General features: G+C 40.3%; 1 protein-coding gene across 8 annotated transcripts in view; it reads right to left on the reverse strand.

Moving 5' to 3' along the window:
* Nucleotides 1-20,502, reverse strand: part of SRD5A2 (steroid 5 alpha-reductase 2) — a 48,212-nt gene extending 27,710 nt beyond the window's left edge. For 3 of the 8 annotated variants that reach the window (XR_006269384.1, XR_006269383.1, XM_043468250.1), the window contains exon 1: nucleotides 20,156-20,498. Coding sequence is in view for 6 of the 8 variants with exons in the window: in XM_043468250.1 (XP_043324185.1) it covers nucleotides 20,156-20,436 (281 nt within the window). In the remaining 2 variants the exon portion in view is untranslated. Of the gene's footprint in view, nucleotides 1-20,155 lie in introns of all 8 variants that reach the window. The other 5 variants (XM_043468255.1, XM_043468254.1, XM_043468257.1 and 2 more) reach the window with 3 other exon arrangements.
* Between the last annotated feature and the right edge of the window lie 6,130 nt (nucleotides 20,503-26,632).

A 26,632-nucleotide genomic window follows, 5' to 3' on the forward strand; every position in this document is an offset into this window, starting at 1 on the left:
CTTAAGGGCAGGCTGCAGATTAGAAGTAGCATATATTACTCCCACTTTCATTCCTTTGGCACCACCCAACTGCAACAGTGACTGGTACATGCAACCTAGCCACACAGGCAAAAAGCTCTGCAAAAAGCCAGGAGTCCTGGAGAAAAAATAAAATCATTCTGATTGGAAAAACTTTGCTCTTGGAAAGCTGAGAGCAGTCTAAAATGAGAGTTTCAGTGCAGAAAGTGGTAAGAACAATGAAGAGGGGAGGAGAGAACACCCAAGAGGCTAACCATTAGTGCTGTGGAGGGTTGCAGGTGAGTTTTACTTTCCGAGCCCAATTTGACCTGAGACTCAGTTTCCCTGGGGTTTGGAACCACTTCACTTTAATTCCCTCCTACACTTTTTATTGTAAATTTTCATTCCTCTGTGTTTGTTCTGAACCAAAGTCTGATAAGCACTATGTAAATATAAAGTTTTCTATCACTGCTAAGTAAATATTCATTTGGGGGGATGCTTATTGGAAAGGGTTAACTGAAATTGCACATCCAAATTAAACTAAAGAAAAAACTTTAAAATTATACATCTTGCATAGACCATCTCATATTTAACTAAGTCTTCTTCAAACATAGATGCTATTGCTGAGATTATCAAGCCTATTGAAGACTTTTCACTATATGAAATTTTAGATTTCATTGTCAATCAAAATGAATTCAAATTCTATATATAAAATACTAGGTTTCCATATATATATTTACTTGTTATGTATAGTAATAACTCCATCCTCAACTCCATCTCCCCCTTTATCCACTACCCCATTTTCCTGCTTTCTTTTACAGCAAAATTCTTCAAAAGAGTTGTCTATACTTGCCATCTCTATGTCTGTTCCTCCTTTTGTCCTTCCTCTCCCCAACAGAAACTGATCTTGGTGAGACCTCCAGAGACCTACATATTTTCAATTCCAACAGCCAATTTTCAGCTCTCTTATTTGACAAGTTGATCACTCCATCCTTCTGGAAACACTGTCTTCATTCAGCTTCCAGCACACCACTTTCTCTTGATTCTTCTCCTACCTCACTGATTTCTCTTCATTTTCTTTTGCTGGTTTCTCTTCACTCCCTTAACTTTTAAGTACTGAAGTGCCCCAAGGCTAAGGACTCTTTCTGTCTTTATTTATAGCCACTGTAGATGTGATCACATCTAGACTCATACCTTTTATTAATATTATCATCTAAAACATGACAATTCCCAAATTTATGCCTCCAGACAGGATATCTGCAGTCCTTGAACTCAGACTCATATAGACAACTCCCTATTAGACATTTAGTTGAAAAGATTTCACAAATTTAATACACCCAAACCCCTAATTCCCCACTCATCCCAAAACCTGCACACCCCTGAACCTGCCCCATCTCAGTTCATTCTTCCACTTGCTTGGATTGAAGACGTTGAATCATCATTGACTTCTTCCTCTTCTCTCTCACTTTTCTCTCTCATAATATACATAGAATCTGTTAGCAAATCCTACTAGCTCTACCTCAAAATATTTCCAGAATCTGGCCACATCTCACCAGTGCTCCCAGAAAATTTTGTAGTACTAAATACATACAATGGAAAATAGGAAAGGTCTCAAAACCCCTACTTTAAAATCCTAGGAAAAAAGAGCATAATAAATCCAAAGGAAGGTAATAATAAAGATAAGAGCAAAAAATCAATAAAATTCAAAATATTAAAACAGCAATAAAATTAATTCTTTGAAAAGATGAATAAAATTTACCTTTAATGAGACTAATAAAGAAAAAAGAGAAAACATAATCAGGAAAGAAACAGAACCTGCAAACATCAAAAGGATATTAATGAAATACTATGAATAACTATGTGAAAGTGAAAGTTCCTCAGTCTTGTCTGACTCTTTGCAACCCCATGGACTATTCAGTCCATGGAATTCTCCAGGCCAGAATACTGGAGCGGGCAGCCTTTTCCTTCTCCAGGGGATCTTCCCAACCCAGGGATTGAACCCAGGTCTTCCGCATTACAGGCGGATTCGTCACCAGCTGAGCACAGGGAAGCCCAAGAATACTGGAGAGGGTAGCCTATTCCTTCTCCAGCAGATCTTCCTGACCCAGGAATCAAACCAGGGTCTCCTGCATTGCAGGCAGATTCTTTACCAACTGAGCTATCAGGGAAATGATACCTGTATAAACTTGACAGTTTAGATGAAATGGATTAAATCCTTGAAAGACACAAGCTATCATAACTTGCCCTAATGAAATAGACCATTTGACTAGCCCTATAGCTATTAAGGAAATTTAATTCATAACTTTAAAACTCCTCAAAAAAAAAAAAACCCTCCAGGTCCAGATGGTTTCACTAGAGAATTCTACCAAGCATTTAAAAATAATTTAATGTTTATTTAAACATTCTGCTCAACCTTCTCACTTTATAAGGCTAATGTTACTCTAACACAAAAACCAGACAAACACAATACAAAGAAAGAAGTATTATGAGCTACTAAAACCCATGATTACAGACACGAAAAATTTTAACAAACTATTAAGAAATAGAATTCAACAATATATAAAAATAATTATACAAAGTGATCAAGCAAGTGAGATTTATTCCAGGGATGCAAGACTGGTTCAATATTCAAAATTAATCAATGCAATCCAACTTTTTAACAGAAAAATAAAAGGAATATTATGATCATATCAATCATTGTAAAAAAAGTGATGAAATTCAACTCTCATTAATGATAAAAACACTGAGAAAATAGGAATAAAGGGAAACTTTCTGAACTTGATAAAGTCCATCTACAGCTAACATTATACTTAATGATCAATGACTGAATGTTTTCCCTCTGAGATCATAAAGAAGACAAGATGTCTTATCTCTCTACTCCCATTTAACAAAGTGCTGCAAATTCTAGTCAGAGCAATAAGGCAAGAAAAAAATTAAAAGCATACAGATCAGAAGGGAAGAAATAAAATTGTTTTTGTTTGAAAATGACATGACTGTCTCTATAGAAAATCCCAAGGAATTATCCATAAAGGTAAAAATTCATAAATTGGACTTAACCAAAAATTTTTAAAGTTTTGCTTTTCATAAGACCCTGTTAAGAGAATGAAAGACAAATTATACAATTGGGGGAAATATCTGCAAACCACATAACTTACAAAGAACTAGAATTTAGAATACATAAAGAACTCTCTCTTAACTATCTCTTTGGTACCATTTTTTCAAGGAAGTCACATCAAAAAAATTTAGAGATATATTTTTTTAACTATCACAATGATCTTGGCAACTTAACTCCTCAGAACCTCAGTTTCCTATTTATAAAAGGATAATAACAACCAACCTCAGAAGGTTGTTGAAAGAATTAAACAGTATGATTAATGTAACTGGCACATATTAGAACTTAATGGCTAAGTGTTTCTTTCCAAACCAAGGAAATATATCATTAGAGTTTCTCTGTATAAAGCCAAGGGCCAGCCTAAGACCAATGTGAAAATGATCTTTGAGCCCTAGTCTTTGAATTTGCTCATAGCATATCCCCTGTGGGTTCCTCTCCTGCTGCTTCCCTCTTTCTCCTCCATTCTCAGGATCCCAGACATGCATGACACAGACGTACATGGCCATATCCCAAAAGGTTTATTTTTCCTGAAAATTCCCCAGTCTTCAAATCTTTTCTTTCCAGTTCTTTTATTGAAACCTCCCATTCCTTTGTCCCAATCTCTCAGGGTGCTCTACTTCCTATTATCTTCTAAGTGACACCTAAAGCCTATGGGCAATAATCTCTCAGAAGTGTGAGTTAGCACCTGTTATAAGTACATTTGCAACTGATTCTAGGTGACTAGGAAAGAGACCCAAGTATCCTTCTCAAAAACTCTTATACCACAATAGAAGATGAAATATCAATATTATCCCCTGAAAGAAAGTTGAGCCTGTCCCTCATTCATGCTTTGCATAAATACTTTAACAAATAGTAGTCAGATGCCACTCACCCTACCTAACATCAGCTCCAGTGTGAAAACGAGAATTGTAATTATGGAGAAGAGAGGTCATTTCACAACCTGAGACACTTGGGGAAAGGAGAACTCTAGACAGAGCTTTTCAATGTGGAGGTTCCCTATGGCATTGGCAGCAGTCATGTATGGATGTGAGAGCTGGACTATAAAGAAAGCTGAGCGCCAAAGAATTGATGCTTTTGAACTGCAGTGTTGGAGAAGACTCTTGAGAGTCCCTTGGACTGCAAGGAGATCCAACCAGTCCATCCTAAAGATCAGTCCTGGATTTTCATTGGAAGGACTGATGTTGAAGCTGAAACTCCAATACTTTGGCCACCTGATGCAAAGAGCTGACTCATCTGAGAAGACTCTGATGCTGAGAAAGATTGAGGGCAGGAGGAGAAGGGGACAACAGAGGATGTAATGGTTGGATGGCATCACCGACTCAATGGACATGGGTTTGGGTAGACTCTGGCAGTTGGTGATGGACAGGGAAGCCTGGCATGCTGCAGTTCACGGGGTCACAAAGAGTCAGACACGACTGAGCAACTGAACTGAACTGAACTGATCCCTAGAGAACATGAAGGCCCTGCCTGAGTGAAAGGAGAAATAGTGAGACAAGAATCCTAAAATAGATGTGGAAGGACAGAGAAAGTATTTTTCTCAAGGTCTTAATGATTGCCTTGCAAGTGGTAACAAAAATCATCTCACAGGTGACTTTCTCTGGTTCATCCCCTCTAAGATGGCAGATAAAGAGTAGTCAATGATGCAAGATTTCCTGTTACCTTTCCTTGGAATTTTTGAAAATTCCTTGGAATTTTTTACCTGGCTATCTGGAGATATGTTGCTTTAAACCAAAGAAAATACTTGAATGGTAGGGATATCAGACATATTTCATGGCCACAAAAAGAGTTATTGGGGCAGATGGTTTTTTGATACCAATCAGATTGTGTTCAGGTAGGCTTATTCTGTTAATGCACCCTGCTGTCCTGATATGAAGGCATTTATCCTGAGAAAGAGAATGTGTGTGTGTGTGTGTGTGTGTGTGTGTGTGTGTGTGTGTGTGTGTTACTACTGCTAGCCCAGTGAAGAATATGAAGTTCACAGAGGTGTGGTAATTTTCCTAAGGCCACACAGTTACAAAGGGACAGCAGAGATGAGATTTAAAAGAGGGTCCTCTGCTTCAAAACAACTCACTCATTTCCAATTGGAAAGGAAAATTGAGATCAAAATATCCAACTGGAAAAAAATTCCACAAGCTCTTCAAAAGAATCTATCTTTGGTTTTTCAGTCATTTTAGTCCAAGGATCTTGTTGCATCTCTGGTAGTCATTTGTTGCATCTGCTACCCAACATTCATTCTTTCTCCTTAGGTAACTACCCTGGTTCTCCATCAGGGACCCACTTCCTTCCCATCTTAGTCTGTGAAAAGGTTCATCCTCAGCCAATCAGAACAGGGACAACCCTATTACACTGGCTCTTTCAGAGATGGGCATATAAACTCAACAAGGTTTTGCTTATGTTTTCTAAAACTCTTCTTTTCCACATGCCCTGGATCTGAGAGGATGTGCTTAGTCGCTCAGTCAGGTGCAACTCTTTGCGACCCCATGGAGGATATACACTCTTAGATGCTACAGTTGTCTTGCTACCACCAAATGACAGCCTTTCTGAAAACAGAGTTAGTAAAAGAAGTAGAGCCAACAGCTGCAGAGAGAAACCAGATCTTGATGGTATCTTTGGAACCACTAAATCAATCTGGACCTGAAGTTAGAATTTTCCAGTCATGAAAGGTAATAAATTCAGATTTTACTTAAACCTACTTGAATATTCTGTCACTTGAAACTGAAAGAGTCCTGATTAATGCAACATCACACTGTTCTCTTGTAAAATGAGCATCGACCTTTTCCAGATTTAAAGCCAGGATTGGTGAAGGTTTTGAGTTGCATTTGATCATAAAATAGAGTTTCCCCAAAATTATTCTCTTGGAACAGAACTCACCAAGAGGTCTTCCCTTGTCGGAGCCTTTCTGAATGCCAAAGAGCATAAGGCCAACCAGTCCTCTGAGCCCTTGGCCTACTTCCCCAAGTGCTTCCCAAGAAATGATGAACAGTCACTTGTCTACAGACTCAGATGATACCTGTCAATGTAAGTGATGGTTTTGGACATCCTAGAGAGTGGGAAGTACAGGTCAAATGCAAAAATGACTAAATACAGAATGAGTCAGTGGTGCATGCCATCCAAGCTTATGTTTAATTATGGACCTTGTATTATGGCTTGAATGCTAGCCCCCAAAATATGTTTATGCCCTAATCCCCAGAACTTGTGACTATTACTTCATTATAGCAAAAGAGTGAACATTCTTACATGGCAAACGATGATATTAAATTAAGGATCTTGAGAAGATGAAGCTATCCTGGATAATCTGAATAGACGCTAAAGGCCATCATATGTATCCTTACACAAGAAAGGAGCAGAAGAAGAGAAGAAAGATACACAGAGAAAAAGGCAATGTGAAGATGGAACATAGATAAAGCCAAGAAATGCAGGCAGCTGCTGAAGCTGAACAAGGCAAAGAAGGATCTCCCTTTAGAGATTCCACAGGGAACCCATCTGACGCCTTCTGGCCTCCAAAAGGACAGGAGAAAAAAATTTCTGACTTCTGGCCTCCAGAGTGATGACAGAAAAACTTCCTGTTGTTTTAAGCCAGCCAGTTTGTGGTAATTTATTATAGCAACTACAGGGAACTAGTCACCTCGTTAGAGTAGTATTAGGTCACTGAAATTAACTTTGGTTCAGACATCCTGTAAGGGAACTGCCAGCAAAGAACCACATACAACTAATATTTATACAGTGCTTACTATGCTCCAGGTACTGTTCTAAGTACTTTGCACATATTAACTCATTTAATCTTTACAGCAACCCTAGGAAATAGGTAATATTGTAATTATCCCCATTGTGCAGATGAGGAAACTAAGGCACGGTGAGATTACATTAGCCCAAATTGGTACAGCTATGAAATATCATAGTTGAGATCCAAGTCCAGATGGAAATATTTCCAGAGTTTATGTTCTTGAGTACTTTGCTCTATTGCATTCACTGTACGAAAAAAAAAATGCCAGTTTCACGGGGATTTGTCTACATTGGAGGCTCTCACCTCTGGTTGCATATTCAAATCACCCAATGCTAAAGGTGAAGAGGCACGCTGAAGATAAATAACTCAGAATCACGGGCATAGGATTGGGAGCATTGGCAGCACTCAAGAGTCGCCCCAGATGACTCCAATGTGTGGCCAGGATTAAAAACCACTGACTTCATAACCTCCATTGGCAAATTTAGCAAACTTTTTCAAATTGGCAGTGACCAGATGTTTTGGTTTCTCCAAATGTACACACAGAGAAATTAGACTGCAAAATCTAGTATTTTTTAAGGGGCTCAATTCAATAAAACTATGTTTTTTCCCCTGCAGTAGAATGGTTGATCATTTTCCATAAGGGTTGTACCATGGGAAAAATGCCAGGACAGAGAGGTCCCATTGTCAACCCCTTGCAAATGTCCTCTGGTGTGAATTATCTGGTGGTCATGATCCAATAGATATATTAAAATTATGAAAAACATTGAGATGACCAGCTCATGAAGACCTAAAACATAGTACACCATTTTTAAGTTTCCTGTTTATATTATCTCTTAATATTTTTGTCCTGGTAGTATTGAGAGAACTTGGAATTGCACATTCATTCAATTTTCCTCTTTCTTTCTGCCTCTACATCAAAATGGAAGTTCAGTCTGAATATCCAATTAATTACCAAAGTTTTAAGAAACTGAGGATTCTTCTGAGTGATGGGAAGAGTAATCATCATTGAGGTACAACCTCCTACAAGAGAAAGGCTACAGACCACTGACCCTATTCATTTATTTGTTCGTTTGTTCCTAAGATCAATATCTTAGTGTACTAATAGACCCAGATGGATCTCTTGACCTGAGTAACTAATCAATTAATTTGAATAACCAGCTTATCTCTTCAAGTTGATAGGTTTGGTGTGTGTTTTGGCATTGTGTAAACACACCTGCTCAGCCACTCATGATAAATGACCATGAGCAAAATAACAAATTGTAAATTGTGACATTGGGTGGTTTTCATCTTGAAGCACAAATTTCAGCAAGCTTACTAAGTTGAGCTAAGGACAAGACATGTTCACTGTTGGACACAAATACATCATTTCTCTAAGCTACAATTTTGTATCCTTTATTTCTCATTGTTTGCAAAAACAAAACTGTGGTTTTCAGTTCTAGCTGTTTGACTTTTTACTGTAGCCCAGTTTTATAGGGATTCTGATGTCATTTGGAATGGTCCAGGAATAGAGCCCATTACCACCAGCCAGAATGAAAAACTTGTAATACATGGGACACTGGGTAGAGTACTCAAAAAGGCCTTGGATCAGAGGAGAGAATTAAGTAGCCCTTGTACTAGCACTCTTCTAGAAGTACCTAGAAAATCAGATCAAGATCTGAAAGGGCCAGGTTACTTCCAAGTAACTTAACTGCACCCCAGAACAAAGCTCAAGAATATTTATAGGAACACAAAAATATGCAAGAGCCAGCAAGGTACAGTGTGCTGTGCTATACTTAGTTGCTCAGTCATGTTTGACTCTTTCTGACCACGTGCACCAAGTTCCTCTGTCCAGATGACCAGGCATGCAAAGAAGCAGGAAAACACAGATGTTAGAATTACCAGGCAATGACATTAAAATAGCTATCATAATTGTATTTCATGTGCACGTAAAATTAAGTAGAGACATAGAAAAGAGAAAAAAAAAAAGCCAAAATCGAATTTCTAGACATGGAAACTACTATGTCTGAAATGGAGACAGGATTAACAACACATAAGAATATCACAGAATAAAAGACTGTAAACTTGAAGACATAGCAACAGAAACTATCCAAAAGAAACACACTGAAAAAAAATCTTAAAAAAATGATAAAAGCATCAGTGATCTGTAAGACAGTTTCATAAAAGAGGAAAAAGATAAGGAAGAAGACAGGTTTCTTTTCGGAAATGATGTAAGCAAGATAACAGTGGAGCAACATATTTATTTATTTATTTATTTATTTGGAGCAACATATTTAAAGTACTGAAACTAAATAGCTGCAATCTAGAATGTTATATCTAGAATTACATACCTCCAGAAACAAAGGAGCTATAAAGACATTTTCAGATATTCAAAATATGGAAAAAAAACTGTCCTAAAAAGTTAAATTCTTCAGGCAAAAGAAAAAATAATATAAGATAGAAATATAGATCAACGTTCAAAAGTAAAGAACATCAGAAATGGGAAATACATGATTTTATCATTTAAATCCCTTTAAAAGATAATTGACTTTTTAAGCAAAAATAAGAGCAATATGTTGAAGCTTCTTATGGCATGTGTAGGAGTAAAACAAATACAATAGCATAAAGGTCAACAGGGGAGAAATGGAAGTATATTATTTCATATTCCTATACATGAAGTGGTATAATATCACTAGAAAGTAAATGGTGATATAAAATGGAATAAAATAACACTCAATTCAAAAGATGGAAGATAAAGGGAAAATAGGAACAAACAACAGACAGACAAATAGAAACAAATAGCAATATGATAGATTTCAACCAAACTACAAAAATCTCTGCTTTTAATTGGAAGGACTGATGCTGAAGTTGACGCTTCAATACTTTGGCCACCTGATGTGAAGAGCTGACTCATTAGAAAAGACCTGATGCTGGGAAAGACTGAAGGCAGGAGGAGAAGGGGATGACAGAGGACAAGATGTTTGGATGGCATCACCAACTCAATGGGTATGAGTTTGAGCAAGCTCCGGGAGATGGTGAAGGACAGGGAAGCCTGGGGTGCTGCAGTCCATGGGGTCGCAAAGAGTCAGACACGACTGAGCAGCTGAGCGATAGAGAACAACTTTAAACACAACTGCCTTTTAAGGAATCTTCAACACCCTAACTCAAAGGGTAAATATGAAAGATTTATATTTATGCAAATCATGCAAATCAAAACCTCAGTGAGGTACCATTACATGCCAGTCAGAATGGCTGCTATCCAAAAGTCTACAAACAATAAATGCTGGAGAGGGTGTGAAGAAAAGGGAACCCTCTTACACTGTTGGTAGGAATGCAAACTAGTACAGCCACTATGGAGAACAGTGTGGAGATTCCTTAAAAAACTGGAAATAGAACTGCCATATGACCCAGCAATCCTGCTGCTGGGCATACACACTGAGGAAACTAGATCTGAAAGAGACACGTGTACCCCAATGTTCATCGAAGCACTGTTTATAATTGCCAGGACATGGAAGCAACCTAGATGCCCATCAGCAGATGAATGGATAAGGAAGCTGTGGTACATATACACAATGGAATATTACTCAGCCGTTAAAAAGAATTCATTTGAATCAGTTCTAATGAGATGGATGAAACTGGAGCCCATTATACAGAGTGAAGTAAGCCAGAAAGAAAAACACCAATACAGTATACTAACGCATATATATGGAATTTAGAAAGATGATAACAATAACCCTATATGCAATACAGAAAAAGAGATACAGATGTACAGAACAGACTTTTGGACTCTGTGGGAGAAGGCGAGGGTGGGATGATCTGAGAGAACAGCATCGAAACATGTATATTATCAAGTGTGAAACAGATCGCCAGTCCAGGTTGGATGCATGAGACAAGTGCTCGGGCCTGGTGCACTGGGAAGACCCAGAGGAATCGGGTGGAGAGGGAGGTGGGAGAGGGTTCAGGATGGGGAACACATGTAAATCCATGGCTGATTCACGTCAATGTATGGCAAAAACCACTACAATTAAAAAAAAAAAGAAAAATGACAATTTCAGAAGTTAGTGATGTCATAGTGGCTTAGTGGGGGAGATAATGTAGTGGTGACTTTCCCCTCAAAGCAATGCTTATTTGTAGAAATATCTTTCCTTTTATCATTTTATTGAAGTATAGTCGATTTACACTGTTGTGTTAATTTCTGCTGTACCACAAAATGACTCAGTTATACACATATATACATTCTTTTTTATATTCTTTTCCATTATGGTTTATCATAAGATATTGCATATATCAATAGTTCCTTGTGCTATACAGTAGGACCTTGTGTTTATCCATTCTTGTAGAAATGTCTTGATCTCTATTGGCATTTAATTACGTAGTTAGCAAGGTAACTTAAAAGCTCATAATGTCAGTATTATTCCTTCTATTAGGTATAGTGAGAGTTATACAATTAAACACTTTGAAAATATTACATACAAATCCCATAAACCAAAATTATCAGCTATTCACACCACTTTAATTAATATATTCATTCATAAGTGTTGATGGAGATTTCTCAGAGCATATTCATTTTGCACTATTTCTTCACAAATCACCTTATACGTTAAACTTATTTTCATCACAGACACAGAACAAAGAAGCTAATATTTTTGAAGTATACATAATATTCAATCATATTAGTTATAATCAGCCCTTAATAGTAGAGCATCTAAGTAACTTCCAGTATTCTACAGTTGTGAACCGTAACACCATAATTTTATGTAAATTGTTTCTTTCTTTTGGACTATTTCCCTTGAGTATTCTCCCCAAGTGAAATTCCTGGGGGGAAGAAAGTGAACAGCTATTCAGCTATGGTTAAGCATTGCCTCACAGAAAGTTTGAACAATTCTCAGTGACACAAAGCCACACATACACAGTTTTTTCATAGGTCTATGTATAGTTTTTTTAATCTTCATCGAGATATGATTAACAATTAACTGCACATATTTAAAGCATGCAGTCTGATAAATTTTAAAACCATCATGACATCAAAATAATGAACACATCCATCTCCACCAAAGTTTTGTTCATACTCCTCATAATCTCATCCTCCTGTCTCTCCCTTTGTCCCCAGGAAACCAATGATGTACTTCATGTTCCATAGATGAGTTTGAATTTCGCAGAGTTGTATACAAATGGAGTCATAAAGCATACACTCTCTTTTTGCTTGGCTTCTTTGCCCAGAATAATTATTCTGAGCTTCATCCTTGTAGCTCACATCAATAGTTCATTCATTTTTATGGTGGAGTAGTATTTGATTATTTGGCTATACCAGTTTGTTTACTCATTTATTTTTTGATGGACATTTGGGTGATTTCCAGTTTTGGGCTACTACAAATAAAGCTGCTAGAAACATTTGTATATGTCTTTGTGTCAACATATGCTTTTACGTTGCTTGGAAAAAGACCTAGCAATGGCAGGTCACATGTTATGTTTATGTTTAACTTTTTAAGAGACTTCAAAGTGTTTTCCAAAGATATTGCCATTTTACATTCCCATCAACAATGTGTAAGTGTTCTAGTCTTCCACATCCTCAGTAGCACTTGGTACATTTCGTCTTTTTACTGTAGCCATTCTAATGGAAACATACTGATATCCCATGTAGTTTGATTAGCATTTCCCTAATGACTAATTTGATGTGAGATCACACTATGTGATGTGAGATTGTATGTGTATGTGTATGTGTATGGATGTGAGAGTTGGACTATAAAGAAAGCTGAGCACCGAAGAATTGATGCTTTTGAACTGTGGTGTCGGAGAAGACTCTTGAAAGTCCCTTACACTGCAAGGAGATCCAACCAGTTCATCCTAAAGGAAATCAGTCCCGAATATTCATTGGAAGGACTGATGCTGGAGCTGAAACTCCAATATTTTGGCCACCTGATGCAAAGAACTGAATCACTGGAAAAGACCCTGATGCTGGGAAAGATTGAAGGCAGGAGGAAAAGGGGACAACAGAGGACAAGGTGGTTGGATGGCATCACCAACTCAAAGGACATGAGTTTGAGTAAACTGCAGGAGCTAGCAATGGACAGGGAGGCCTGGTGTGCTGCAGTCCATGGGGTTGCAAAGAATCAGACACAACTGAGTGACGAAACTGACTTGAACTGAATGACTAATGATGTTGAGCATCTTTCCCTGTTTTTATTTGCCATTCATATGTTTTCTTTAGCAAAGTATCTGTTCATATCATGAGGTGCAGGAGCAATTTCATTAGAGAAAGAAAAGTATTTTTAACAACTGGTACTGGAACAATGGGTTATCCATATGCAAAAGAAAGAACTTTGATTCATATTTCTAACCCTATATAAAAATTACCTCAAAATAAGTCATAGACAAAAATGTAAAACTTAAAACAATAAATCTGTTATAAGAAAATAAGAGAAAAATCCATGTGACCTTAGACTAGGTAAAGATTTCTTAGATTGCATGAAAACAAATAGAAAAACTGGACTTCATCAAAATTAAAAAACTCTGTTTTTCAAAAGATACAGTTAAGAGAATGAAAAAAGATAAGTCATGCAGACCAGGAGAAACTAATTGCAAAGCACATATTTGGTAAAGAACTTGTATCTAGAATATGTAAGAATTTTCAAAATTCAATAACAAGAAAACAAAGGACCCAACACACTAGCATTTAGATTTGTTTATCAGATAGATAACTTTTAGTAAGTAAATTACATTCACTGGGAGACTGAAGTGAGACCAAGCACTGCTGTTGAAAGAGGACAGATAGAGGCAGGAGCGAGACATAAAGAATGCATGCAGAAAAGGATTTGGGATTTTTCACTTTCAAATAGGAAAACTGTCAAAAGCAAATGGCCTTACTTTCTTCACAGTAACTTTTAGGATCAGCCTTGACAACATGAAGTAAGTATAATGGGAGAATCTTGAAAATGGCCCAGAACTGATTTAAGGCTTGGATAGTAGGATCAGATATTATGGCATGATAAAAAAGAAATTTGATATTAAAAAGAGGAGAGGTATTCTAAGATGGAGCACATATGGTGCATAGGGCAATTTTAAGTCATAGGTTACCAAATAACCCCCTTTCCTGACTGAACATCTCATTCCCACTCACAAACCTGGGAATAGACCATCCTTTGAGGATCAGCTAAAGGCTTGCTCATCACTCCCCTTCACTCCCACCAATCACCACAATCAGGCAGAGTGCAGTTATTTGTGAAATCACATTAATAACAGCAATTGTCTCAAGGACAAAATGAGATAACTGATATAAAACACGTAACATAATTCCAGGAACACCCGGAGCTCAATAAATGTTGGTTTCTCCTTCCTTTATCCCCCTTCCATAACCAAATGGAAGACAAATTGCACTGCTGGCCCCAGTTCAGAGGGTTTTAAAATTTAGAGCTCCCATGCTAAGCTGAGTCTCCTCAAAGGCTGCTGGGTTGAGCGCAGCAACTTTTTAAACATCTTGCATCCAGCCTTTGCCATCCCCATTGCCATATGTGGCAAGGAGTCAAAAAGCAAAATGGGACATGTCCCGGGTTCCAGAACCAAGTTGCCAGGCTCTGGCAAAAATCAATAGGTAGACAATTTTCATGGTCTATGTGGTAACAGAAAATATTTATCTTGCCCCTCGTGCTTACTGAGGGCCCTTCAGTTGAGTGTCTCTCCTGGCCTTTCCACTCTCCCTCACTTATTTCCCCTCAGGAAAGGAGGAATAAATGGTAAATCTGAAAGCAGGACTTCTCAAGGAATGTTTGCAGCTCAGGCCTTCTCTCACTCTGCTGTCTTTCCAGAACAGGCACCACTGCGTAAGGCCTGTGGTATTCAGTCATCATTGTTGCTGAGTATTTCTGAGGGGCAATGTTAGGATTCAAAATGGAAACTATGTTGCCCCAAATAAGCTTTACCACTAATAAGGGTGGTAATTTGTTTCTAGTTGCCCAATTCCTGGGTCTCTTAGTTGATATGAACTTGGGAGGGGAAGAGGGGTGTCTTTTATTGGGCTTCCTCAAAACCCACCCACCCATCTGCACACTCAGACAGGCACCAGAGACCTCAGCACGTTCAGTAGCGTGACTGTGGTCCACACGTCCCTCAGTTTGCATTTTCCCACCTGTCCTGGGCCTCTCACACTGACATTGCCACCACCACGCTTTCACACCAGATGGAGTGTCAGACACACCGTGATGTGTTTTGCTGCCTTCCTCCCGGAGGGCAAGGACCAGCTATTGTACTTCTTTTGTGTGTTCCCCTAGGGCCCAGTACAGTTCTGGGCTCATGGAACTCTGATAAAGAACTGGGAGACCCAAGTTCAAGCCCCACTCCGCCCCTTCCTCACCATGTAACTTCATACACATCACTTCACCAACTTGGATCGTTGTTTCCTTATCATGATTGTTCTTTTTAAGTGACATTAAATTAGACTTAAAATGAGTAAGAAGTTGGTCCCTTCTTCAGTGTGGTGAAAGTGGTCAAGATCTCTAAAACTTGTTTACATCTCTGGCAAACATAGCTGTATATGTTTCAGATGTGCTTATGATGTCACCCCATTTAGAATGTAAACTCCAAGACTCCTACTATTTCCCACAAAGGTTCAAATAAAGGACTCAGAACCCAGGAATCCTCAGAAAATGAGATTTACTACCAAATTCCTATTAAAAGGTGGCAGAATTTTCCTAGACTATGTCCACTGCTTTTATACAGGATTTAACACAATTTTATGATAGAATTAACAGAGAACTAAATGTAAAGCTATGCTACTCATGGTTTTCTTAAGGAAGAACTGGCAAAATATGACCCACAGGCCAAATACAGCCCACTACCTGTTTTTGTAAATAAAATTTTACTGGAACATCACCACACTCATTTCTCTACATACTGTCTGTGTTTTCATGCTACAAGAGCAGAGTTAAGTACCTGTAGCAGAGACTGTATGACTGCAAAGCTTAAAATAGCTACTATCTAGCTTTTCTGCAGAAAAAGCTTGCTGACCCCCATTTTAAAGAATCTCTCAGTTAATCTTAATTGATCCAAATTATGCCTCATGAATGTCCTTAACACATGATTAAGTGACCACGAGAATTCAGTTTATTCTGTGTGGGCATTTCTTCTCAGTGTGTAAGAGGAGAGATTTGTTAAGATGGTTTCCAATGGCTACATTAATCATCATTCTGATTTTTAGCCAATCACTAATTTCCTTCACAAGGTTTGATTACTTCTGGATATTGGAGACGTGTGAAGGTCATGAGATTGGGAAGGCATGACAGGAGACTCAAGTTCCAGTCCCTTCTCTGCCCCTAACTGACTGAATTCTGTGGTGCTCTGCTTCTACAGAATGAGGAGCCTGGACAGGTGTGACATTTCTTTAAAACAGAGAATTATGATCAAGTGTATGAAGTGCCTCATGGAAGGCCACCCTGGCTGCTATGAAAGCCCAAGGGATGGTACCACATCTTGATTTACAAAAGGAGAAAGGACTCAGAGAAGGCTTCTTGGAGGAAGTGATAATCTGAGTCTTGAAGGATGGAGGATTCATGCTCTGGAGGATGAACTAAGCAATCAAGCAAAAAGACCTCTTACTGAAGCCATCGCTGTACTTGGCTGAATAGAAAACATCATTAGTTTCAGCATCTAAACTACAGAAAAGTTCTCTCCAAAGTCAAATAGATTCTAATGTGTGCATCACACTCTGCTTCTGGGCATGCCTCATGGAAGGTCAAATTGCCATCAACCTTTTACAAAATAAAATCTTTTTTTTTTTTAAAGAGATTTTTCTTTTTCATCTAAGCACCAAGGTCACACCCAAGTCTTGAAAAAACTTCAACTTCCCCCAGGCTTAGGTGGTGTGATGACTATTGCCTGAAACACCACAGCAAGTGGAGAAAATGATCGATCAGGGAGTAGGGGCAAAGTGTCATTCCAGGCTATAATCAAAGTCAACAAGAGGTGAGAAAATTGGGACTTTAAACAACTTTAGACATGGGATTAGGCAACATGCTTACACAGCAGTCCTTTTCACGTAGCTAAACCATCCAAATATCCACAACAATAGATTCCGAAGGGAAGAGAATGATCTGAGTTGACCGAGTCATGCAATCTCAGCAATGATTCCTAAGTCATCGCTAGCTCTCCCACGTTTCTGACTGCCTTTACTGATGTCAGAAGAAGAGTTCATTCATGCATTCAACAAATTTTAGTGAGTACCAGCTACGTACCGTCACTTTCTACACCAAGACACAGCCATGAACAAATGAGACAAACATCTTTGCCCTTGTGAAATTCACATTCTACTATGTCATCCTTCTATGGAGAAAAGTACAAAGAGTTTCACCTTTTATCCTATGGGACATATTGCTTTCTGAATAGTCCCCAAAGGACATTTTGCAAAAGAGTCTAAGCCACAGATAAACCAGCCTTCTTGTGAACACTTTTCCCTTCATCATATTCTCTGTGTCATAGCTATGCACAGGACAGGATAAAACCAAGACAGTCTGGAGCTTTTTCTTTTAATGTGTCCTCACTATCAACCCAAATGACTTCTAAAACCTAAAGCCAAAATGCTCATATCTTTGAACCACTTCTGGGAATCCTGGCTAAGAGAATGGTCCTGACTTCTGAAAAAATATTGGATGCAAAAATGTACATCATTAGCCTTATTTAACCTAGCCTAAACAAAAAGACAAATTGTCCCATTTAATAAAACTTCTATGTAAAAAGTATTTAAATTATTTCAAAAACTATAAATTAATGGATAAATAAATTATTGTTTTTAGGATAAATGAAATAACAAGCAACCACTAAGATGATATTTACAAAGATTCTATGATAATGTGGGAAATTTTTATTATGGACAGTACTCAGGTAGAACTAAAATCTATATATATTCCATATAGCAAGCATGTATAAAAATCTACCAAGAAAAATTAAAGCCTTGATGGAAATGTCCCAAAACATTAACAATTAATGTACTCAGGTGCTGAAATTATTGAAAATTTTCTACTTTTGTACTTTCCATAATTTCTATAGTAAACATTCATTATTTTTATAACTTAAAAAATAACTTTAAACCTAAATATAGTTTTTTAAAGGGCAAGAACAAGATAGCAAGAACAAATATAAAACAGTTTATCATGGTAGCTAGGAGCCTGAGATCTGGATTCAAACTCCATGGACCTAAATCCTAGCTCCCTGCTTACTGTGTGACCTTGGGCAAGTTATTTAATCATTTTTTGGCCCCAGTTTCCCACCTGCAAAATGGAAGTGATAATAGAACTTCCTTAATGGGATGGTATGAGGATTATAAATAACTCAAATAGTGCTTGGAGTAACCCCTTGTAAGCACTCAAAATGATAACAGATTCAATAGTCCAGTGGACTCAAAGAGTTCACACAAGGGGAATGATGTACAAAACATCACATTTTCATTCCTTAGGGACAACTCATTCACACAGAGTTGCATTTTCAGTGGGAATTTTCCTGCAGGCAGACTTAGTCCCCAAATCCTTTACTTATATTTTAAATTTCCCCTGAATAAGATGAACAGTATGTCGATATTCATTTTATAAGTAATTACCTCCTTGGTTCTTTTAATGTACTTGTCATAACTTATTAAGGAAAAGTACCTTTTGGCTTTAAAAACAAGTCTAAAATTCTTTTTTAAAAGGATTGTAAGAAAACACTAAACTTTACTGTAAGATGAAATGAACTCATAAAAATATTGTTTATGGTTCTAAAAGTAACATTCTGATAAAAATCACATTTTTTCTGTTAAATATGCTTTCAGAAAACAAGTGAAGTCAAAAGCTGGTCTCTAGCCTTCTGCATCTAAAGTCTTTCTTTCTGTGCAAATTAAACCACTTAAAGCTGGGTAAAATAAAATCCAGAAAGGACAACCATTTATAAAATGGTTGCTTGGCAATAATTATTAAAAGAGTGAGAATTCAGTTAAATTGCTTAAATATTAAACTTACCCAATAAAAAAGATCCAGAGGATAAGAAGAGGTTATAAGAAAAGACAGTTTAAAACTTGTTCTTCTACACTTCTTTTTCCCAAAATGAGGCATCGCTTTTCCTTCATGATCCATTATGAGAGAGGATCATGCCTTTCAGCTTTGAGACAAATTGTTTACCCTAATGCCTAACCTAGATTTCCTTGATTTTTTGATCCCATAAATTCTCTATTCAAAAAAGGCTGTGCTTCTGTTCCAGTTCTTGGTTTGGTTTGGCAACTTTTCTCTGTCTATGAATTCTGTTTTCTCCTTACAGAATATCTACCCATGTAGCATGGTGGGAAGGTCTTGAGCCACAGAGTTTCACAGGCTTAGATTTTAATTTGGCTGGGCACTAACTGTATCATTTTCATTCAGCCACTTAACCTTAAACAGCCTCAGTTTCTTTGTCTATAAAATGGGCACAGTAAATGCAGATCTCACAAGGTTACAACGGGGCTACATGGGACTGCAGGAGGCAAATGACTCGGCATGGTGGGCAACTGAATCAAGCGCTTGTTCCTTCCCCTATGAGTCTCTTTTGAGCAGTCATTCTCCAAATCCTGAAATCCCTTGGTTTCTTTCCTTTCCGTCTTCAGACCAGAAGGTAAATTTCTCCTGAACTTGGGACTGTTTTCATTCAGAAGAACAGTTGGGCTCTAAGTTAACTTCAACTCATTCACACTTATGTACCAGGGGAACATGAAACGGGTTGGTGGTGAGCGCGGTCCCTTTTCCGTGGGCCCGGAGAAGTGGGACTCTCCCTCAGGCCCGTGGGTTCCCATTGCATTCTCTTTCCCACCATTTAAGTCTGGCTCTGCCCATCTCCCTAACGAGATAAGTTGATCCAGAGCCTCTGAGCTACATTTCCTTCGGAAAATGCCAATACTTGGGCTCCCTCAAGACCTCAAAACCAGCCCGCCCGCACCCTGTCAAGGAAAGGTGAAGAACGAACGAGAAGGGGAGATGGGCAAGACGCCACAGGCGACACGCGATCGCGCGGAATCGGAGAGGTTACCGCTGGGCCAAGAGCTCTGCCCAGCTTGAGCCTTCCAGGGCGCCTCCCGCCCCGCTCTTCCCGCAGCGCAGTCAAAGGATTCGCAGCACACCTGAGAAGCGCTCGGAGCCGCGGAGAGCGGAGGCGGCGTCTGCCCGCGATCGCTTCTCCACGAGCCCGCGTCCGGCCCGCAGCCCCGCGCTGCCGGATGCTCCCCCGGCCCCGCACTCCACGCTCCTTGCAGCCGCCCGCACTGCCTCTCTGCGATCCTCCATGCGCCCCGCGCGCTGCGCTCCTGGACGCCGGGAGCCTGGCGGTGCGCTCCACTCCGCGCCCTCAAAGGAAAACGCTACCTGTGGAAGTAATGTGCGCAGAAGAGGCCCAGAAGCACAGTCGCAGGCGGACCCAAGAGAGAGCTGGGCTGCCAGGCGAGTATCCCCGCGGGCACCGCGAAGGAGGGCAGCTCCTGCAGGAACCAGGCGGCGCGGGCGGGCAGACGGACAGCCGCGGGCATCAGGTTCTCCGAGTACTTCCCGTAGCCGGAAGGCTTCGCGAGGTACAGGACCAGTGCCCCCAGGGCGGTCAAAGTGGCACTGCCTGCCAGCACCGGACTCTGCTGGCAGCGAGCAGACATCGCGCCGTGTTCCCTGCCGGTGGCCGCTACCAGCACAGAAGAGAGCGAGGCCCCCGCGGTCCCTTTATGGAGAGCTAGACGCCACCCCGCGTCCGCCCCTTCGGCCTTGGCTCCCGCCCCTGCATCCTACCTCCCATCCCGGTGCGGTCAGCCCTGGCTAGGCTCGCAGCGATGCCCCTTTCACAAGGCTGGCACTTTGGGAAGCAGCCAGGCGGAGAATGGACGAAGGCTTTCGTGGAGCCAACGTCGTGTCCCGGGCCCTTCCATTAGCCCATGTTAGCGCCTTCGCTCGCGCGCGCGCCCTCTCCATCGCCTGCCAACCTTCTCAGCTTCTAAGTGCCCTTCGAAGATTTGCTCTTCACCCATCAGCCTCTGATGCTGCAACTTCTGAGACTAGGAAATAAGAGAAAAGCACAGGTACGACTTAGCCAGGGTGATTCTGCGGCCGTAACACACAGTGTGTGGCCGCCACGCAACCCCCACCCACTGACAATCAGCACCAGGGTCTCCCCAACCCCTCCGGTTCCGTGTGCTCCTTCGCTCTCCTCCTGCTTCCACTCAGCCCTGCGTCCTTCCTCCAACCCGGGGCCCAGCATCCGGGTACATCCTACATTCCCCAGGCTTTCTGTGTCCCGAAGCCGCGTTCCTCGGTTAGTGACCCTTCGCACCGCCTCGCCCCCAGATAGTTACCATCCTCTCCCCATCCCTACTGCCTCCGCGGTCTTTCTGCATTAAAGAGGCTAGTCCCTCATCTAGGGTGGATGAATCGACTTCCACATGTTGCCATTCGAACTGCAGCTGCGCTCTGAACTCTTAAGACGCATTTCTTTCTCTCTCTCCCTGCTGTTTGCAGCGCGTCTCTCATCCTTCACCATTTCCTTCATTATCTGCTTCGTCTTCCCTTCTCTGAGAATTTCCTGGTGGTCCAGTGGTTAGGACTGTGCACTTGCATTGCAGGAGGCAGGGGTTTGATCCCTAGTTGGGAAACTAAGATCCAGCATGCCACTGGGCATGGTCAAAAAATAAAAATATATCTTTTTCCCATCTCTGATTCCATACCCAGGCTTCCTTGGCTGCATTCTTCATATGCTCTGTGCCCCTTTTTCCTCTTCTTTCTTCAACCCAGTTTCCTCCGCCCAGGGTGGCCTTTTCTTCCCACCTACTGTTTATCTTCTTGTCTTCTTGTCCCATCTGCCTTGATTGCTTCATCCCTATTAATTTTCTCCTCTTGTCCCTACTTCAGGCTCCACCCCAATCTTTCCCTTTCCCTCTATCCATTTTCCTGGGTGCTTCCTTCATCCTTCTCCTTTTGCTCCCACTAACTGCCTCTCAGGAGCCCCATTCATATTTCTCCATCCACTCCTGACATTTCCTACCAGGTATTCCAACGAAAGGTACACAGCGTTTCAACTGCTCAGTTTGAGGCTGTTTCCTGATTCCTGGTGTATGGTAATGCTTTAATGTGACAGGGAGCCCTCTGCTTGCTGAAGAGGTATTTATCACTTTCCTGATAGGTTAAAAATTAAATTGTAAATACGCTGCAGTTTCAGTTGATCACCATGTAGGACCCACCCATACTACCTGAAGCACTCTCCATGGAGTGACCAGACATCAGCTCTCACAGCTACCTAGAGTTGTGTCTGCATTGGCTTTCCAGATCCAGTTCCAGATTCCTCATTTACTACCTTCTAGTTGAGAACACTCAAATCTAGATCTCCAGCAAAGACTGGAGCTTCTCATCTGCATTTCCTCCTTGCTGGACAACTCCACTCGGATTTCCTTCAGAGACCTCAAATTCCACCATACCCAAAAATAAACTCGTTTATCTTCCCCTCCACTCTCCTCCATCCACACCCAGATCCTCCCTATGTGTTCCCAGTTTCCTCTTCTCCGTTCAATACAGCCACAGCCTCCCTGGGAGGCTGGCTTGCAGACTGGGAAACTAGATTTCTTGGTACCATACCATATCAGGATAATAGGTAATGTGACATTTCAAGCCCAGTTTGATGGAATACTTTTTTAAAAATTAAATTTCTCCTGTTTCAATTCTCCCTTCTTACAACTTTGCCTAATTTTGGTCCTCATCATCTTTTTCCACTACTGTATCAGTCAGCTTTTGCTGCATAACAAACTGTTGTAGAAGTCAGTTAACTTCAGATCACACATCTGTGAGTCAGATAGAGGTCAGGTGTTCAAGGCTAGGCTCAACTGACCTTAACTATGCTCATTTATTCATCTGTGTTGCAACTGAGAGAGGCCTGCTCCAGGCTGGGTTTGGATGGAGAACCTTAGCTGAGACAGCTCTGTTCCACATGGCTCTCATCCTAGCATGAGTGAGCTAGCCCCATCACATCTATACAATCTCAATAACAGAAGCATAAAAGGACAAGAAACACACAAGACCTCTTGAGGCTCAGGCCAAAAGCTAGTACACCTTTACTTTCTATTTGTTCTATTGTCCAGATCAAGTCACATTATGGATTCCAAGGTCAGAGTAGGAGAGTATTGCAGTTACACTGCAAAGGACAGGGATACGGGGAGAGGCATAGTGGAACCAATAATGTAACTGCTCCATATTACATGCATAAAGAAAGTGCCCAAATTAGAAATATACAACTTGATCGATTTGCACAACCTAAATACATTCTTACAACCAGCACCTAAATCAGGAAATTGATTACTAGCATAGCAGAAGCTCCCCTCAGGCCTCCTCACGTCCCCTCTCAGAATAACCACCACCCTGACTTGTAACACCATAAATGTTTAGGCCAGCTTTTGAAACTTACATAAATATAATCATACAGCATTTACCTTGTGTGTGTTAGTGATACTGAAGATTTGTTTTAATCTGGCAGACACGGAAATGACCATCATGAAGGAAGTTTATACTCACAGATCCCTAGAAATGGGAGACACAGCAAGCCATACAACACCACATAGGGAAGAATCAGGATCAGTCAGGAGGCAGAGGGAGTGAGAGGAAAATGTGGACAAGACCTTTTATTGTGGTTTCTGCAGGAAGGAAAGGACAGGGTTAGGTAAGCAGGTTTAGGATTGGCTAGTTTGAATATTTTCCATGTGCTCTTGATTGTAGGGGCTAATTCTAGTTGTCTGGTACCTGGCACTGGGGTGATTAGGGCAGGGGAATAATGGTCCAAAGTATGAAAGCTTGATGTAAGAGGCGATTGGGGTATGGCTGGTGTGTGTGTCAGAGAGAGAAAGAGAAATCACCTGGAAAATTCAGCAGTGATCCCAGAAGGTCATGCTTTAGTGATAGGATTAATTTATTTTTAAAGTGAAGACCACATTCCTAGTTAAGTTCAATTCAGTCACTCAGTCATGTCTGACTCTTTGCAACCCCATGAATCACAGCATCCCAGGCCTCCCGGTCCATCACCAACTCCCAGAGTCCACCCAAACCCATGTCCATTGAGTTGGTGATGCCATCCAACCATCTCATCCTCTGTCATCCCCTTCTCCTCCTGCCCCCAATCCCTCCCAGCATCAGGGTCTTTTCGAATGAGTCAGCTCTTCGCATCAGGTGGCCAAAGTATTGGAGTTTCAGTTTCAACATCAGCCCTTCCAATGATCACCCAGGACTGATCTCCTTTAGGGTGGACTGGTTGGATCTCCTTGCAGTCCAAGGGACTCTCAAGGATCTTCTACAACACCACAGTTCAAAAGCATCAATTCTTCGGTGCTCAGCTTTCTTTATAGTCCAACTCTCACATCCATACATGACCACTGGAAAAACCATAGCCTTGACTAGACAGACCTTTGTTGACAAAGTAATGTCTCTGCTTTTTAATATGCTATCTAGGTTGGTCATAACTTTCCTTCTAAGTTTTCCAAGACTTCCTTCCAAGTCTTTTCATTTCATGGCTGCAATCACCATCTGCAGTGATTTTGGAGCCCAGAAAAATAAAGTCAGCCACTGTTTCCACTGTTCCCCCATCTATTTTCCATGAAGTGATGGGACCGGATGCCATGATCTTAGTTTTCTGAATGTTGAGCTTTAAGCCAACTTTTTCATTCTTCTCTTTAACTTTCATCAAGAGGCTCTTTAGTTCTTCTTCACTTCCTGCCATAAGGGTGGTGTCATCTGTATATCTGAGGTTATTGATATTTCTCCTGGCAACCTGGATTCCAGCTTGTGCTTCCTCCAGCCCAGCATTTCTCATGATGTACTCTGTATATAAGTTAAATAAGCAGGGTGACAATACACAGCCTTGATGTACTCCTTTTCCTATTTGGAACCAGTCTGTTGTTCCATGTCCAGTTCTAACTGTTGCTTCCTGACCTGCACACAGGTTTCTCAAGAGGCAGGTCAGGTGGTCTGGTATGCCCATCTCTTTCAGAATTTTCCACAGTTTATTGTGATCCACACAGTCAAAGGCTTTGGCATAGTCAATAAAGTAGAAATAGATGTTTTTCTGGAACTCTCTTGCTTTTTCAATGATCCAGCAGATGTTGGCAATTTGATCTCTGGTTCCTCTGCTATTTCTAAAACCAGCTTGAACATCTGGAAGTTCATCTGACAGAATGTGGTCCACTGGAGAAGGGAATGGCAAACCACTTCAGTATTCTTGCCTTGAGAACCCCATGAATAGTATGAAATGGCAAAAAGATAGGACACTGAAAGGTGAACTCCCCACATTCCTAAAAAAATGTTATATCAATTCCCCCAAAAAGATCAAGATGAGTCACAAGTAATTTAATAAGGTCCAACCCTCTTTAAAGGAAAATAGTTAAAACAGACAAGTAACAATGTAGCCTTCACAATATTCAGCATCCCCCAAGTTGCTAGACATGTTGTGTTGACTTCCAACTCTACCTACTCAACTTAAGCCAAACTTCACAGGTTTAGGACACAGTCCTCCACAAGACTGCCCTCACTTCAGACACAGTAAGTTCAGGGGTGTCCAGGCCACAATACTTGTGAACAACTCACCACAAATGTGGGGGTTCCCACTAATCCTTCAGATTCAGTAATTCACTAGAGTAACTCACAGAACTCAGGAAAGCACTATATTGATGATTACAGCTTTACTATAGCAAGAAGACATAAATCAGAACCAGTTAAAAGGAGAGATTGTGTTGAGGGGGGGGTCTCAACACGAAGTTTTCCTGTCCTCTCCCCATGGAGCCAGGATCTACTGCCTTCTCAGTATACCAGTGTGTAACCTATGCAGTGTCTTGCCTACCAAGAAAGCTCATCCAAGCTTTGGTGTCCATATTTTTCATTAAGGTTTCATTCACAATCAGTTGAATCATTGGCCAGGTGACTGAACTCAATTTCCAGCCCCCTTCGCTCCTCAGAGGTCAGGCTGATATTATGTGGCTCAAAATGCTAACCTTCTAATCACACCGTTGGTCATTCTGGCATGGCCAGATGTCCTTCTGACTCATCTACCTAGAATAAACTATTAGGGCCTCCATTAATAGCAGAGATACTCCTATTACTCAGGAAATTCCGAGGATTTAAAGGCCACTTTCTAAAACAGGGAAAGACCAACCAAATTCTTCATCCCAAGGTTTTAGAGGTTATCCACAAGTGGCTAGCATAAAGACTCGATCACTCTTTGGATAAATTTAATTCTTCACCATACATATGTCAAGAAGCAAAAAAAGTGTGTCACATAACCAAGAAGAAAACCAGTCAATAGAAACAGACCTACCAATGAGAGATATTGGATTAACAGACAAATACTCTAAAATACCTATTTTAAGTATACTCAGTATGCTTAAGGATTTCGTAAATGAGTATAATGAGATAAATGGAAGATATAAGAATGGAATTTATATTAAGAACAATGAAAAAAGTTTGAAGTGAAAAATTCCCTGGGTGTGATTAATCATAGGTTGGACACTTCACAACAAAAGATTAATGAATTTGAAGACTTTGTAATAAACTATCTAAAAGAAAGCACACAGAGAAAACTATATTGGGGTTGTAGGGGGAGGAGAAAATAAATGGAGATTCAGTGGCCTGTGGGATGATATAAAAAAGTCTAACATATATGTAATAGAATCCCATAAAAAGAAGAGAAACAGAAAAAAAAATTGAAGAAACAATATTTGAAGACTTTCCAGATTTGATTAGAACCCCATCTTACAGATTCAAGAACCCTGATAAACCTCAACCAAGATGAACATACGCACTCAAATCACACCAAGGTATATCATAACCAAATTT

Source organism: Cervus canadensis, chromosome 5 (assembly GCF_019320065.1).
Source record: "Cervus canadensis isolate Bull #8, Minnesota chromosome 5, ASM1932006v1, whole genome shotgun sequence".
NCBI lineage: Eukaryota > Metazoa > Chordata > Mammalia > Artiodactyla > Cervidae > Cervus > Cervus canadensis.